The 12924-nt window shown below is 43.7% G+C and overlaps 1 protein-coding gene across 3 annotated transcripts in view; it reads left to right on the forward strand.

Annotated features, from left to right (window-relative positions):
* Positions 1-6988: 6988 nt before the first annotated feature.
* LOC119228992 (protocadherin-17-like) overlaps positions 6989-12924 on the forward strand; it is a 12134-nt gene continuing 6198 nt past the window's right edge. The window contains exons 1-4 of one of the 3 annotated variants that reach the window (XM_037489049.2): positions 6989-7567; positions 8123-10673; positions 11824-11882; positions 12020-12189. In XM_037489049.2, coding sequence (XP_037344946.1) covers positions 8205-10673; positions 11824-11882; positions 12020-12189 — 2698 coding nt within the window. In that variant the 5' untranslated portion in view covers positions 6989-7567; positions 8123-8204. Of the gene's footprint in view, positions 10674-11823; positions 11883-12019; positions 12190-12924 lie in introns of all 3 variants that reach the window. The other 2 variants (XM_037489050.2, XM_062565069.1) reach the window with 2 other exon arrangements.

Here is a 12924-nt window from a genome sequence, read left to right on the forward strand (position 1 = left end):
GTCTTTTGGGTGTATTTGAATGTCATTGGCTTCTCCTTTAGAGTGTCTCCTCCTGGTTCATCCTCTTCACATCCAAGTGTGAATCTGCTGCAGTAACCTGAAACCTCTCTGTCTTATCTCTCCCTCACATTCCAATGCACTCTATGTAGAAACATCTGGCTTTATGCCTCAATGAGTGAATATAACAGAGCATGCATGGTTTGTCTTCATCTTATAACTAGTACACTTCAATTACAACACAACATATTCGATCACAGTTCTTCATGGTTTAACACAGTTCATGTGGTGCAATACTCAAGATATTTGCCCCACTCGGCTGTCTTGCATCCAGTTGCTCATCTAATACCTGACAGGAGAAAAAAACTCCCCAGAAACCCTCTTTTTGGGGCTAAAATTGGGAGAAATCCATCAAGGACGGCAATTAGCTTCCATCCCCAGGTTTTAACATTACATCATGACAGGATGTTAATGTGTACAGTATTTATATGATTTACATGACCATAAATTGTTATTGACTATAATGCATTTACTTCATCTAACATACAAATGTCATATCTACACTTTAACATCACACAAACTGCAATTCTACACTAAACATTACTAAATGTTATATACTTCCCACCGCTAGGGGCGCACTTCTACTTAAATCCCTTAAAACAGCTGTGATTTGATTGGTTTGTTTGTAGTGTTATTCTTTTATATTTTGTGACTTTTTACTTTGTTAACCACCTTTACACTGATCGTTACAAATTAGTCCCACATGGTCTATTTTCGTTGTTCGTTTTGTTTGATATAGATATTAAGTAACAGTATTTAAGATTTTTGTATTCACTCATTTGAAGAGTTAATTTAATAAACCTTTTTTCGCTAGTCTCTGGCTCCAGTTCTCTTCTGGCTCTTGTGCGTAGAATATCGCCGGGTCGCACTAGGATGAAGAGCTGTGTATGAAATAGAAAGATGACTTGTTATTGTTGAAATTCATGATAACGAAATTCAAAGACAAAAGACTTGAAATGCGTGGTACGAAACGTCTTGGAGTGTTTGCGTAGCCAATGCCATGCTCAGTTTTGTTCTATTTCTATTTCTCACAGAAAGAATGTAAAATCCCTTTGAATTTTCTGATAGTCCCTTGCCTCAGTCGTGCCACTTTGCAGGATAGATATCTGCCCGAGAAGTTAATTTAAATGACTTTTGGAGAATGGCGATTGATCCATTGCATACTAAATAAGTTTCACTGCAGAAAGAAAAAGGAAATGTCATGAGCTCTCTTAAATCATCCGGCTATTGTGTCTGTCCATTATCACTATTTCCATCTAATTATGGAAGCACTGCTCGTTCCATGGCTCTCACCTTCCAAGTAATCCCACATAGAAAAATGAAATCTAGTTTTCGTCAACACTAGGACCCCAGTGATGAATTTATCATACTGTAGTATTCCTCTTTCATCCACTGACACTTGAAAAGCTATTTTTCTTTCTACTCGTGTCTTATATTTTAAATGCATATTTTATTTGTTTACTGTTTTCGATGCGATTGTCGAGGATTGTGGAGAATGGGGCAGGTTTTCTTTTGTTTATCCAGGCAGATCACAGCCCGGGTCATATTAGAGATGTTTACTCCTCCTGTCAAAGGATAAGTTGTACGTTTTAGCTCACAGGAAATGAAAGATGTAGTGGCAAGATGTGTACAGACACCAAAGTAATGTCACCTTGAGTGAGCATTTCTCTTGTCTGGACTGGCAGGTGATATCAGAGGATAAACTCCATTTTGACCTTGCGTTCACTCATCACAACAAAAAACACCAGCGCAGCGGCAAAAAAAAAAAAAAAGAAAAGAAAACACACCCGTCACATTTCAAATATTATTGCTTCAGTCAGCGGATATCACCGGCCCGGGCTGCAGATAGCGACACTTCACTCCGTCTGCAGCAATGGATGGTTAGGTTTGATGTTAACACTGTTATTAAAAATGCAAAAGAACAACTAAACACATCTGCATTAGCATTCAGCGCCACAGAGGCTTGATTGATTCCATCATCAACTAACTCATTTTCGGGGGCCGACACGGCAACATCAAACAGCATGGCCTTCATTATTTCCCTTTTGAAATGCACTCGCTTTACTCCCCTCCTTTTCTCTTCAATACCTTGAATCATTTCTCCAGGGAGGTGTCTTTTTTTTCTTCTTTTTTTTTCTAACCTGCTGCTTCTGCTCCCGCACTACGGAACCAGAAATTCTCTGATACTGTATGTGGGACACTTGAGCTGAGAGGGAGACGAGGCATCTGGCACCACCTTCCAGAGACTGTGCACTAGATTTAGCTCAGTGAGAGTTAGACAGAAGGCACACACATGTTATATTTATCCCGATAGAATTTTGACCTTTAGCGGCGGAAATCAAATTCACTTGTTGATGCATCAGCGCAGGTTTTGGAGGAAAAATTTTTTTTTGGAAATATCTTTACATTTTTCTGAAGTTTACACAAAGTCCAATTGCTGTAAGGAATATAGGCTTACTTTCATACTCTCCCGACATGATTCCTAACGAATTATATCATATGGGTTTGTATCCTTGGCTTTCTGTCTGAGGGTATGTTGAGCACATTGAAAGCTCTTTGCAAGTATTATTAAAACAGCTCGCGCGGAGCCATGCAGAGCTGAAGAACAAGCACCTTTTAAAAGCTTATTCATCAACATCCTGTTTGTTTACTCCAAGCAAACGGAAAGCTAAAGAAATATTTGTTGTTTTATGACAAGTGCCATATATATTATAAGCTCCCAGGTTGTTTTTCAATAGTTTGACAAAATAATTGAAACCCTTAATTTCATTTACAAGAGTTTTCCAACCGCATGTGTCTTCATCCCCAAATGGAGTTGTCATCCCGTGACCAAAGTACTAAACTTGTCTCAGTCGGCTCGTTCTCTGGCCCGTCCACTAACTGCTCGTCGATGACCTTCGACCCCTCACTGTCTCCAGTGTTGTTCTCAGAGTCTCTTGTCCAGGTTCCTCGGCATTGCATCGAAGCACTGCCTCCCCAAAGCTGTCACCTCGGGTGTCGTACAACACTACTTCTTCACTCCGGGGGGGGGGGGGGGGTCCTATCTTTTTTGGGCATACCAGCACAGATGTTAAGGTGTTGGAGGGTTTTCGTTAAGTGCTGTCGCCTTGTGACTCGGGGACTTTGGCTGGATGTTCTGACTTTACAGTGGGCTTGTCAGAGAGAGAAAACCGCTGTCAAAGCTTAGCTGTTGTTGAAAAGGCTCAAAACGTCAGACTTTAGAAAACGATGTGATATTCATCAAAGCCAAGGAATCTATCAGTGTTTCTGAACATGTGTCGTATGCTTGTTTTAAAATGGTTAGTGCGTGGAGCTTGTGAAGCGCGGCAGGCTGTACAGGACCGGAGTCTAACAGGTTAGGACACAAGGTCATTACTGAGATGAATAATCGATGCATTTCTGGATGGGTGATTCGTCCTGAAGACTGCAATCCTGTAGTCTTTCCAGCTCAGGCTTTTTACAATTATGGGACTAATTTGTAATACAAATGCAGATTCTTTAATAAAACCTGCCTGATTCAATGCTAAGTAATATGGATTGGCTGAAATATCTGCAATGCATGCAGGTTTTGTTGCTTTTACAATATTGTGACCATCTCAAATTTACAACTTATCATTGTGTTTTATTTTATCAAGTTTGACTTAGAAACAAAGTTAGTAGTTTGGGCAGTGAACGAAAAAAAGTGAAATCCTGGGTTTGCAACATTGCAGTTGTGACTGCTTTGTTGCTTTGTAACATTCACCCGTGGACATCATCAAGTCATTTATTTCCAGTGCAGAACCACAAAAGTCATTCCTGTTAATTCATTCGTTATCGTGTTTGTTTTCTTATTTAATTATAATTTTGTTTTGTGATTCAGTTCGCAAACGTTTGATGTGCATTAAGTGGGAATTTTTGTTCCAGACAACTTAGTTGACTCAGTTGTACTTTGTATTGTGTGTGCATGAGAGCGGTGTTATTCACGCTTGTTTTCCAGACTGAATAATCAGCCAGGACTTTGAGGGTTGAACAGGACCTATTTGTATAAACCCTTTAAAAGGCACGATTCTTGGCTCCTTACCCTCCATCTGTCGATTAGGTCCAGAGTTTACAAAACCCATCTTACCGACCAACAGACGAAACTCCACTGGAGGCTGTAACAATCCGAAAGGCTTTCAAGTCAGACTTTCAGTTTGGAGAATTTGGCAGAAGGTTTGACTCGGCTGCCGGAGCCCCAGAGACTTTCTCTACAAATCAAAAGCAAAAACATCCACTCCTGGCCCTCCGCGCTCCGGAGACCAAGGATCGACTCCTGAGTTTTGATTCCGAAATGAAATGTTGCATTTACATGCAAATCCACAGCTGGTCTTCGTGGAAGAAAAAAAAAAAAGATATATTCTCAATATGTATCATGATAACACAGCTTGTGAGATGAGTAAGGCTCCTTTTGTTGCACGCACAGTCAGGTCAGACTCTCAGCCTCTCCGGCATGTACGTCATCCTATAGAAGTCTATGCAAGAGTCTGGCCACACTGTGTGAATAAAACCAATGATGAAAACATATTTCATTGTTGCTATTCTGTTTATTTTTTTTTACATATCTTTGTATTCATTCTGCAGTTGACAGCCGAGACGGCAACAAAGGATAACACAAGGAATGATATGCAACAAAGGACTCTGGCTGGTATTCAGCAAAGTGTGACGTGATAACATTAGACCTGTTCTCTATTAATCCAATTTACACGATATTATGGAGACAAGGTTTACAGTGTGAATCAAAAATATGTTTTTACTTTTTGGCTCAGTGGATAGTAAATTAAGGCTTTGATTCAGGCCGTACTTGTTAATAAGTAAGGTTCACGGTCGGTTTGCTATTGAGGGATTCAACAACAACAACAACAACAACAACAGAATACAATACCACCACACTGGACCTTTGACTCGAGAAAAACATTTTGTATCACGAACATTAAAATATGTCAATATTCTAATGCTAGACATTTCCAGAAATGTGGCTACCTTAAGAGAACATTTTCCCTCCTTTCCTTTGTGATATTCAGCTTTTCAGCCTTATCTTCTGCGCTTTCAAGATGTACCACTCTGCCACCGCCCAACAAAAAAGTGCTGATTACATTCTGTTGATTATTCAGTAAACAAGAAACTTCTGCCATGGGTTTTTCAAATATATTTCATCAATTTTCTGAACAGCCAATTTGATTTTTTTCTTTTTTGTGGGCAGGCTGGCTACAAAAGCTTCAGGAGGTGGATCTCTCCACATTCAGAGAATGTAGAGCAAAGCCGTCACGGGCTATAAGAAACTGGATGGTAAAATGTATACATTATTTCCACCTGTTTGAGATAAAGTCCTCAAAATCCTACAATGTCACATACACAATTTAGTTTGAAGCTGAACTTGTTCTCTCTTTGATTCACTTGCGTTGCTCATCATACTCACTCAGTATTCACTCAGTGAGCTGCTTGAGGTGTTGTGCAACCGGCATTGGGTTGAAAAACAATGATAGAGACAAGTTAATCTCACTTCTAATCATCCTTGTGTGGAGTGGTAAGCAAATTGCATGAAAGGAATGCCAAGATATTGCAAGTATGCTTAAACGAGCGTTTACCTTTTGTCATTCAACCTCTTGGGAATTACAACAAGCAGGATTTCACGGCAACAAAATGATGTGCTTTCAAGTAAAAACCAATTCGTCATGAAAGAAACCGATGCATCCGTGTATTTTTATTTTTTATTTTACTGCCAACAAAGCAGCAGAGATGGTGGTTCATTGCAGGGGCCGGTGCTGTGGTCTCATTACTGGACGTTACCCGCAACAAAGTCGTCAGCTTCTGCACGAACAAGTCGGCAAAGCCACACATTAAGATACAGTCAATACATTATGTATAGGAACCCACCTTTCATTCAGAGTTCAGATCATATTAAATGGTACGACTGTGACAATGCAGACACGATTGTCAACAGTCGTCCTTTCCTGGGGTTTTAACATAGAGTGAATGATAATTAGTTTCCCCTTTGTTGTCCTTATCTCTTACCTGCAGAAATGGCCAATTTATGCAGGCTGCACCCAGGCCAGGCAAAGTTGATGCTCCCCAAAGGAGGAAAGCAGCAATGTTTCACACAAAAGAAATGAACCCAGGGACAACTCAAGGTTGATTTAGATCCTGAGCCACATTGAATTAAACGAGGAACCGGGCCACAGTCAGCTCGCCCTAATGTTGACACTGCTTCCTGTCTGAATTACTCTCCTGCATGCATCCTCAAGGAGGCCCCTCCGGTGTCACCGAGATCTGGTCAACTGAGACTGGAAATGCAAATGCCATATTGCTGAAATGTTGGGTGAACTAAATGTCGATCCGTCTTTTCAATATGAGACGGATAGGCCATTGAAGACGAGTGCGATAGCTGCAGAAGGCGGGTTATAACAACAGCTGTGATATTTGAGCTGTAATATAAGCCTTGTTGTCTTTTAAGAAGCATAAGTAATTCTCCTACGTCTTTTACACAGATTATCTTGAAGGCGCCCCAATCTGTCTTTTATTTTATCTTGTGGCTGGATTATATTTAAGACTAATGATGAAGAATAAAACACAAGAGACACGTTTTCAATTATTGATCGGTATATCTAGTTCTGAACATACTTATTCACTGCATTGAGCAATCTGAGGGGAAGTGGAAGCAACAGTACCTTTTTTTTTTTACGATTTTGTCAGCTTTAATTTGACAATTTCCACACCGCGTTGCCCAAGGAATCCACTTCTCCCCCCGGAAAGACCACTTGTCGAGTCCTTCTCTTACACCGCGCCCGGACACATTTGGTCGATCTATTCATAATCCCCTAGTTCACATCCACATGAATTAGGAGTAACATCCACGGGCACGTCTCCCCCCCTGTCTCCCCCCCCCCCCCCACCTCCCACCTCTGATGCTGCTGCTGTGTGCGCGCACATCAGTAAATGTATCACGTAGCACTACAACAGCCATTCTTCATGCGATCTTCGCAGACCTATTGGAGAAACTCCCCCCAAGGCAAGATCTGTCACTGTTCACTCATTTGCTGGGAGACGATCAGAAGCGATGTTAAATGCACCAAGAAACACACCGGAGTCTGTTGTAAAGGCGTCGAGAGGATTCCGGTCAGATCTCATAGCGAAGGGAGCAGGTTTCAACAGTTGACGCGGAGGGAACTGAGCGCAGGAGAAAAAAAAAAGATTCATTTTGATTATCTGAAACCTCTTTTTCGCGTTTTTTTTCTTCTTTTCTTCTTTCTCCTCACCACCCGGCCAACGTTACCGGGGAGGGGGGGGGCAGTGCAGATGAGCATTGTCCGAATGAAGGATACAACCTCACCGGGTCCAATCGGACTGGATTATGGGATTACCGGACTGATTATTGGCAAATCATCGGGCAAAAGTCGCCGCCGCGCCGTAGATGCTCTTTGAATGACGGGAACACAAAAGGTTTGGACGCGACTCGCGGCTCCGTCTCGTGCTTTTCTTCCACTTTGTGGCATGGGTAGGTCTGCGTCTGCAGCGAGAGCTCAACCCGTATGCAACAGTGTGCCGCACAGGAGGAAAAAGTGAATGCATTGTGAATGGTGACATCGGACGCGGTGCATTTTGAACGGGCATGTCAGTATGTGCCGTAGCCTAGGTGCAAATGTCGCATGAGGGCAATGCGCTTTTAAAAAAAAAAAAGAAAAGCTGCGGTCTAACCTTCGCTACAGAGATTCAAACGCTTTAACCTTGGATGCAGTAGGGAATATTAATACTTTATAGTCATCGATTATTCATTAAGACCCCCCTCCCCTCGGCCGCCCCCCCCCCCCACCTCCATCCACCCCCGTGAGGAAAAACAACAGCATTTTTCTCGTCCACTATGTTGAATTTGATCTTTTATTCATGCGTGAGGTGTCGTCGGGCGGTCATCTTTGTTTACAGAAAGAGTTCATCGCGGTCGAGGTAGAAAAAAAAGAGATTTAAAGGCAATAAGGACACACAACGCGGATACATAGCCACATAGTTTGGGATTGGCGACAACCACATGTTTGGTTTGGGTTTATTCCTCCAGGTTTGCCGTAATCAACAGGTTGAAAGTCAACGAGGATTTTCTTCTTTTCCGGTCTGCCAGTACCGCATATCCAGTTGAAGGGATGCGTCTCTCTGTACCCATTTTCTTTTTGCTGTGGGTTCAAGCCCTGACATTGAAAAATCTGAATTATTCTGTTCCGGAGGAGCAAGGACCCGGCACTGTTATAGGTAATATAGCAAAAGATGCCGGTTATGGGACCATGGAGAGAGGGAAAAAATCGAACTTTCGAGTACTGGAGAATTCTGCTCCACATCTGGTGGATGTTGACCCGGAGAGTGGACTAATCTTCACCAAACAAAGGATTGACAGGGAAACGTTATGCAGGCGCAACCCAAAGTGCCAGCTCTCCATGGAGGTGTTTGCCAATGACAAGGAGATATGCATGATCAAGATTGATATACAGGACATAAATGACAACTCTCCCAGTTTCCCTTCAGATCATGTTAATATTGATATTTCAGAAAATGCAGCGGCTGGGACACGCTTCCCCCTCACCATTGCACATGACTCGGATTCTGGAGAAAATGGGATAAAGACCTACCAGGTCACGAGAGATGATTACAATACATTTTCGTTGGATTTAAAAGTGAGGGGTGACGGGACTATATATCCGGAGCTGGTGGTTCAGAGACCTCTGGATAGGGAGGATCAGAGTCATCACACCCTCCTGCTCACAGCAATTGATGGCGGGGAGTATCCGAGATCAGGGTCCATGCAAATCAATGTCAGAGTGACTGATTCGAATGACAACAGCCCAGTGTTTGAGAAATCCTCTTATGTGATTGAGATTCCAGAGAATTCTCCTCCTGGAAAAGTACTCATAGATTTAAACGCCACTGACCAAGATGAGGGGAGCAACGGGCAGGTGGTCTATTCCTTCACCGGATACGCTTCTGAGAGAATCCAGGATTTGTTCTCCATTGACTCCAATACTGGCATGATCAAGGTCCATGGAGAAATCGACTATGAGGAGAATCCAATCATAGAGTTTGATGTTCAAGCTAAAGATCTCGGCCCCAACCCAATACCAGGCCACTGTAAAATAACTGTCAAAGTGCTCGACAAAAATGACAATTCGCCGGTAATAAGTTTTGTCTCCGTCCGGCAGGGAGCCATCAGTGAGGCAGCACCTCCAGAATCTGTCATAGCGCTGGTGAGAGTGACGGATAAAGACTCTGGCCGAAATGGTCAACTTCAGTGCAGGGTGCTGGGAAATGTGCCCTTCAGGCTCCAGGAGAACAATGACAATTTCTACACGCTCCTCACGGACAGACCCCTGGACAGGGAAATGAAAGACGAATACAACGTAACGATAGTTGCGAGAGACAATGGGATCCCGTCTTTGAACTACACAAAGTCGTTTACTGTGAAAATCCTGGATGAAAATGACAATGCACCACGTTTTACAAAGACTGTGTATGTGCTACAGGTGCCTGAGAACAACATCCCCGGGGAATACCTGGGCTCTGTTCTGGCCCACGACCCCGACGTAGGTCGAAATGGAACGGTGTCGTACTCCATTCTGCCTTCCCACATAGGGGATGTCTCCGTTTATACATACGTATCTGTCAACCCCACCAATGGAGCCATATACGCCTCACGCTCTTTCAACTACGAGCAAACGAAATCCTTTGAGTTCAAAGTTCAAGCTAAAGACGGAGGATCCCCTCACATGGAAAGCACTTCTATAGTTAAGGTCAACGTCCTTGACGTCAACGACAATCTCCCAGTCATCATCTTACCCCTGCTGCAGAATGATACAGCCGAAATCCCCGTGCCTAGAAACGTTGGTATTGGATACATTGTTGCCACAGTGAAAGCGGTGGACCATGACCACGGAGAAAGTGGACATTTGACCTATGAAATCACAGAGGGAAATGACGATCACCTGTTTGAGATGGATCCGGTGGGAGGGGAGGTCAGAACTGCTCATGCTCTTTGGGAAGAGGTCACCCCAGTGGTTGAGCTGGTGGTGAAGGTAACTGACCATGGCAAGCCCCCCTTATCTGCCGTGGCTAAGCTCGTCATTAAGGCGAACGCGGAGACGGCGGCGGGAGGGGGTTCCAGCGCGAGCGGGGAGCAGCAGCACTGGGATGTATCCCTGCCCCTCATAGTTACCCTCTGCATAATCTCCGTCATGCTCCTAGCAGTCATGACCGCCATCGCCGTCAAGTCCAAACATCAAGATAAGGAGACTGGGAATTATAACTGCCGCATGGCTGAGTACTCCAATCCTCCAGTGGGGAAAGGCAAAAAGAAAAGGATCAACAAGAGTGACATCATGCTGGTGCAGAGTGAGATGGAGGAGAGAGATTCTGCCAGCCGGATGAATGTGGTGAGCAGTCCTTCTCTCATCACTTCACCAATATGTTTTGACTACCAGAGTCCTCTGCCGCTCACACTGCCCAGGTCAGAGGTCATGTACCTGAAAACCACCCCAAACAGCCTGACGGTCCCCAGGGCTGGTTGCCACTCCAGCTTCGCCGGGCTTAGCACAGACACTCCAGCGAATAGGATGTCAGTGATACAGGTAAGGAGGACGCTGCGCCGTACTCTTTATCTGTCCTTTATTCCCGCTTATCTGCTTTGCCATACAAATCTGACAAAAGAAAAGTAATCGACTAAAAAAGAGAAACTCTGTCACTGTGTGCAGACATCATTATTATCACTTTTTCCTTCCCCCTCATATGTCACAATGAAATATTCTCATATTAAAGTTGGTGTTTGAAGGTTCTTCTGTGTTCTCAATGGCTATTATAAGTAATGGTTTTTACTTGGGATACTTTATTCTCTCTGCATTTGAGTAATCTGAATCATTTTGGAAATAGCTCAGAGTCCTCTCTCTTCGCAAAATGGTACAGGTGGCCCGCATAATCAGAAAGTCCTCTCAGTTAGACATGCGAACAGCGCGAGCCTTGAACAAGGCTGCGGTGAGCCGGCCAGATTCACTGCTCTGGAGCGCAGAAACCAAACCCTGCCTGAAATGTCGGATTGGACAGGTGTTTGAGCAGCTTGTCCGATCACATTACTGAGCCACCGTGCACCGGAACAGCTAGATGCACACAGCATAACCTTACCATCACAATTTTTTCGCTCCCCACAAATATGGGCCGGACCCACCCATGCGCATCGCGAGTTGGCACGACGAGGCCATTATTAGGGTCCAGCCTCGCCTTGTGGAGATGGCAGGCTTGTGCGCAGGAGCCAGCTAACATGCTAATTTGACAGCACGGGCTTGTGGTGCTGTTTAGCACAGCAGAATTATCTGTTGTAAATGATGTAAATATCTAGGACGGTTCTCACAGACAGTCTCATTTGGAGATGATAACGCAGATGACAAGGCCTGGCGCTGTCACCAGTCACTAGCGTATGTGGGTGTGATCAACACAAAACACATTATTCTCAAGATAGGGAGAAAGGATGCGGATGACAGTGGCTAATGCTTTTCTCCTTTGCCTTGCCAAGACGGCACATATGGTCACAATGGAGATTTGTTCCTAAAATGTCATCATCGCTGGCAGGTTCCTCAATGGCTTCTATTGACGTCTTTCAAGCGTTGTAATAAATATAGGTGAATTTCGTTTTTTTGTTTTAGTGTGATGTCAATGTTAACTCCTGTTGAAAAATGCGTGACAGTTTTAACGTGGCCGATGCGACATTTTATTTCCTCTCATTTCCAGACAGAAAATTTCACCTCAGAGCCCAATTACGCTGGCGGCAGGCAGCCATTTGTTCAAAGGTAAGAGCTTCCTGACCAGTTCATCTCCGTATCAAGCCAACTGACTAAGGCCCATCACACAGGAACGCTCCCACAGAGGTAATGGCAACTCATGTTTCTTTTTTTTCTTCTTTTTCCGCCCTTCCATTCTGCTGCAGCTCAACATTTAAGGATGCAGAACGAGCAAGCCTCCGAGACAGTGGCCATGGTGATAGTGACCAGGCTGACAGTGACCAGGATACTAATAGAGGCTCACACTGCGACGCGGCTGCTAGGGAGGCCCTCAAGATGAAAGCAACAGCAGTTAATGGCCAGCCTTTTGAGCAGGGTGAGTGGATACACTCTCTTCCTGACATCTTGAAGATGCCTAACTTACTCTAGAAAGCTACTGCACATTTTAGTACTTAGTGGGATGAGAAGATGCAGCCCACTGGTGTGTGGAGGTCGACCAGCTTCTTGGTACAAAGCAGACAGACATCAAACACAGAAGATGTAAATCCACACTCTTATTAGATGCAGGTAGCGTTACTTTGTACCGCTCTGCATTGCAGACAGCCTGAGGTGCGTCGCAAAGATGACACGAAGACACCAGAGTGGAAAGTAGACGTTAGTTTAAAAGGATAAAAGAGTCCATTGGCTGAAGGTGGAATGTTTAAACATCTTGCGTCTGATTTTGCCATCAAACGAGCTCATATGCATGGCAAAGTGTACCTCCGTCTGTGTCTCTTTTTGATCACGCCATTATTTGAGCACAGGTTCACCGCGTGAATGTCTTGATAACACCACAGAGACAACAAAGCATGATAGACACTAGCAGTGCAAAATGACAGGTATTTCTGGTGCAACATGACAGTGTTTCCACCCTTTGCTTGGAGAGATTTTCTCAGTTATTATTTTTTTTACTGTTTTTAGAGGAGCTTTTGTTTTTCAACTGAGAATAGAAATGTTAAAATGTATTTCCCAAATCTGAAATGATCCACGCTGCCAGGAGAATAATCATAGATGATAGTCAATCCGTTGCAACCTGGCTGACCTGATAGGGACTGATATATTTAGATATTTG

Source organism: Pungitius pungitius, chromosome 10 (genome assembly GCF_949316345.1).
Source record: "Pungitius pungitius chromosome 10, fPunPun2.1, whole genome shotgun sequence".
Taxonomy (NCBI): Eukaryota; Metazoa; Chordata; class Actinopteri; order Perciformes; family Gasterosteidae; genus Pungitius; species Pungitius pungitius.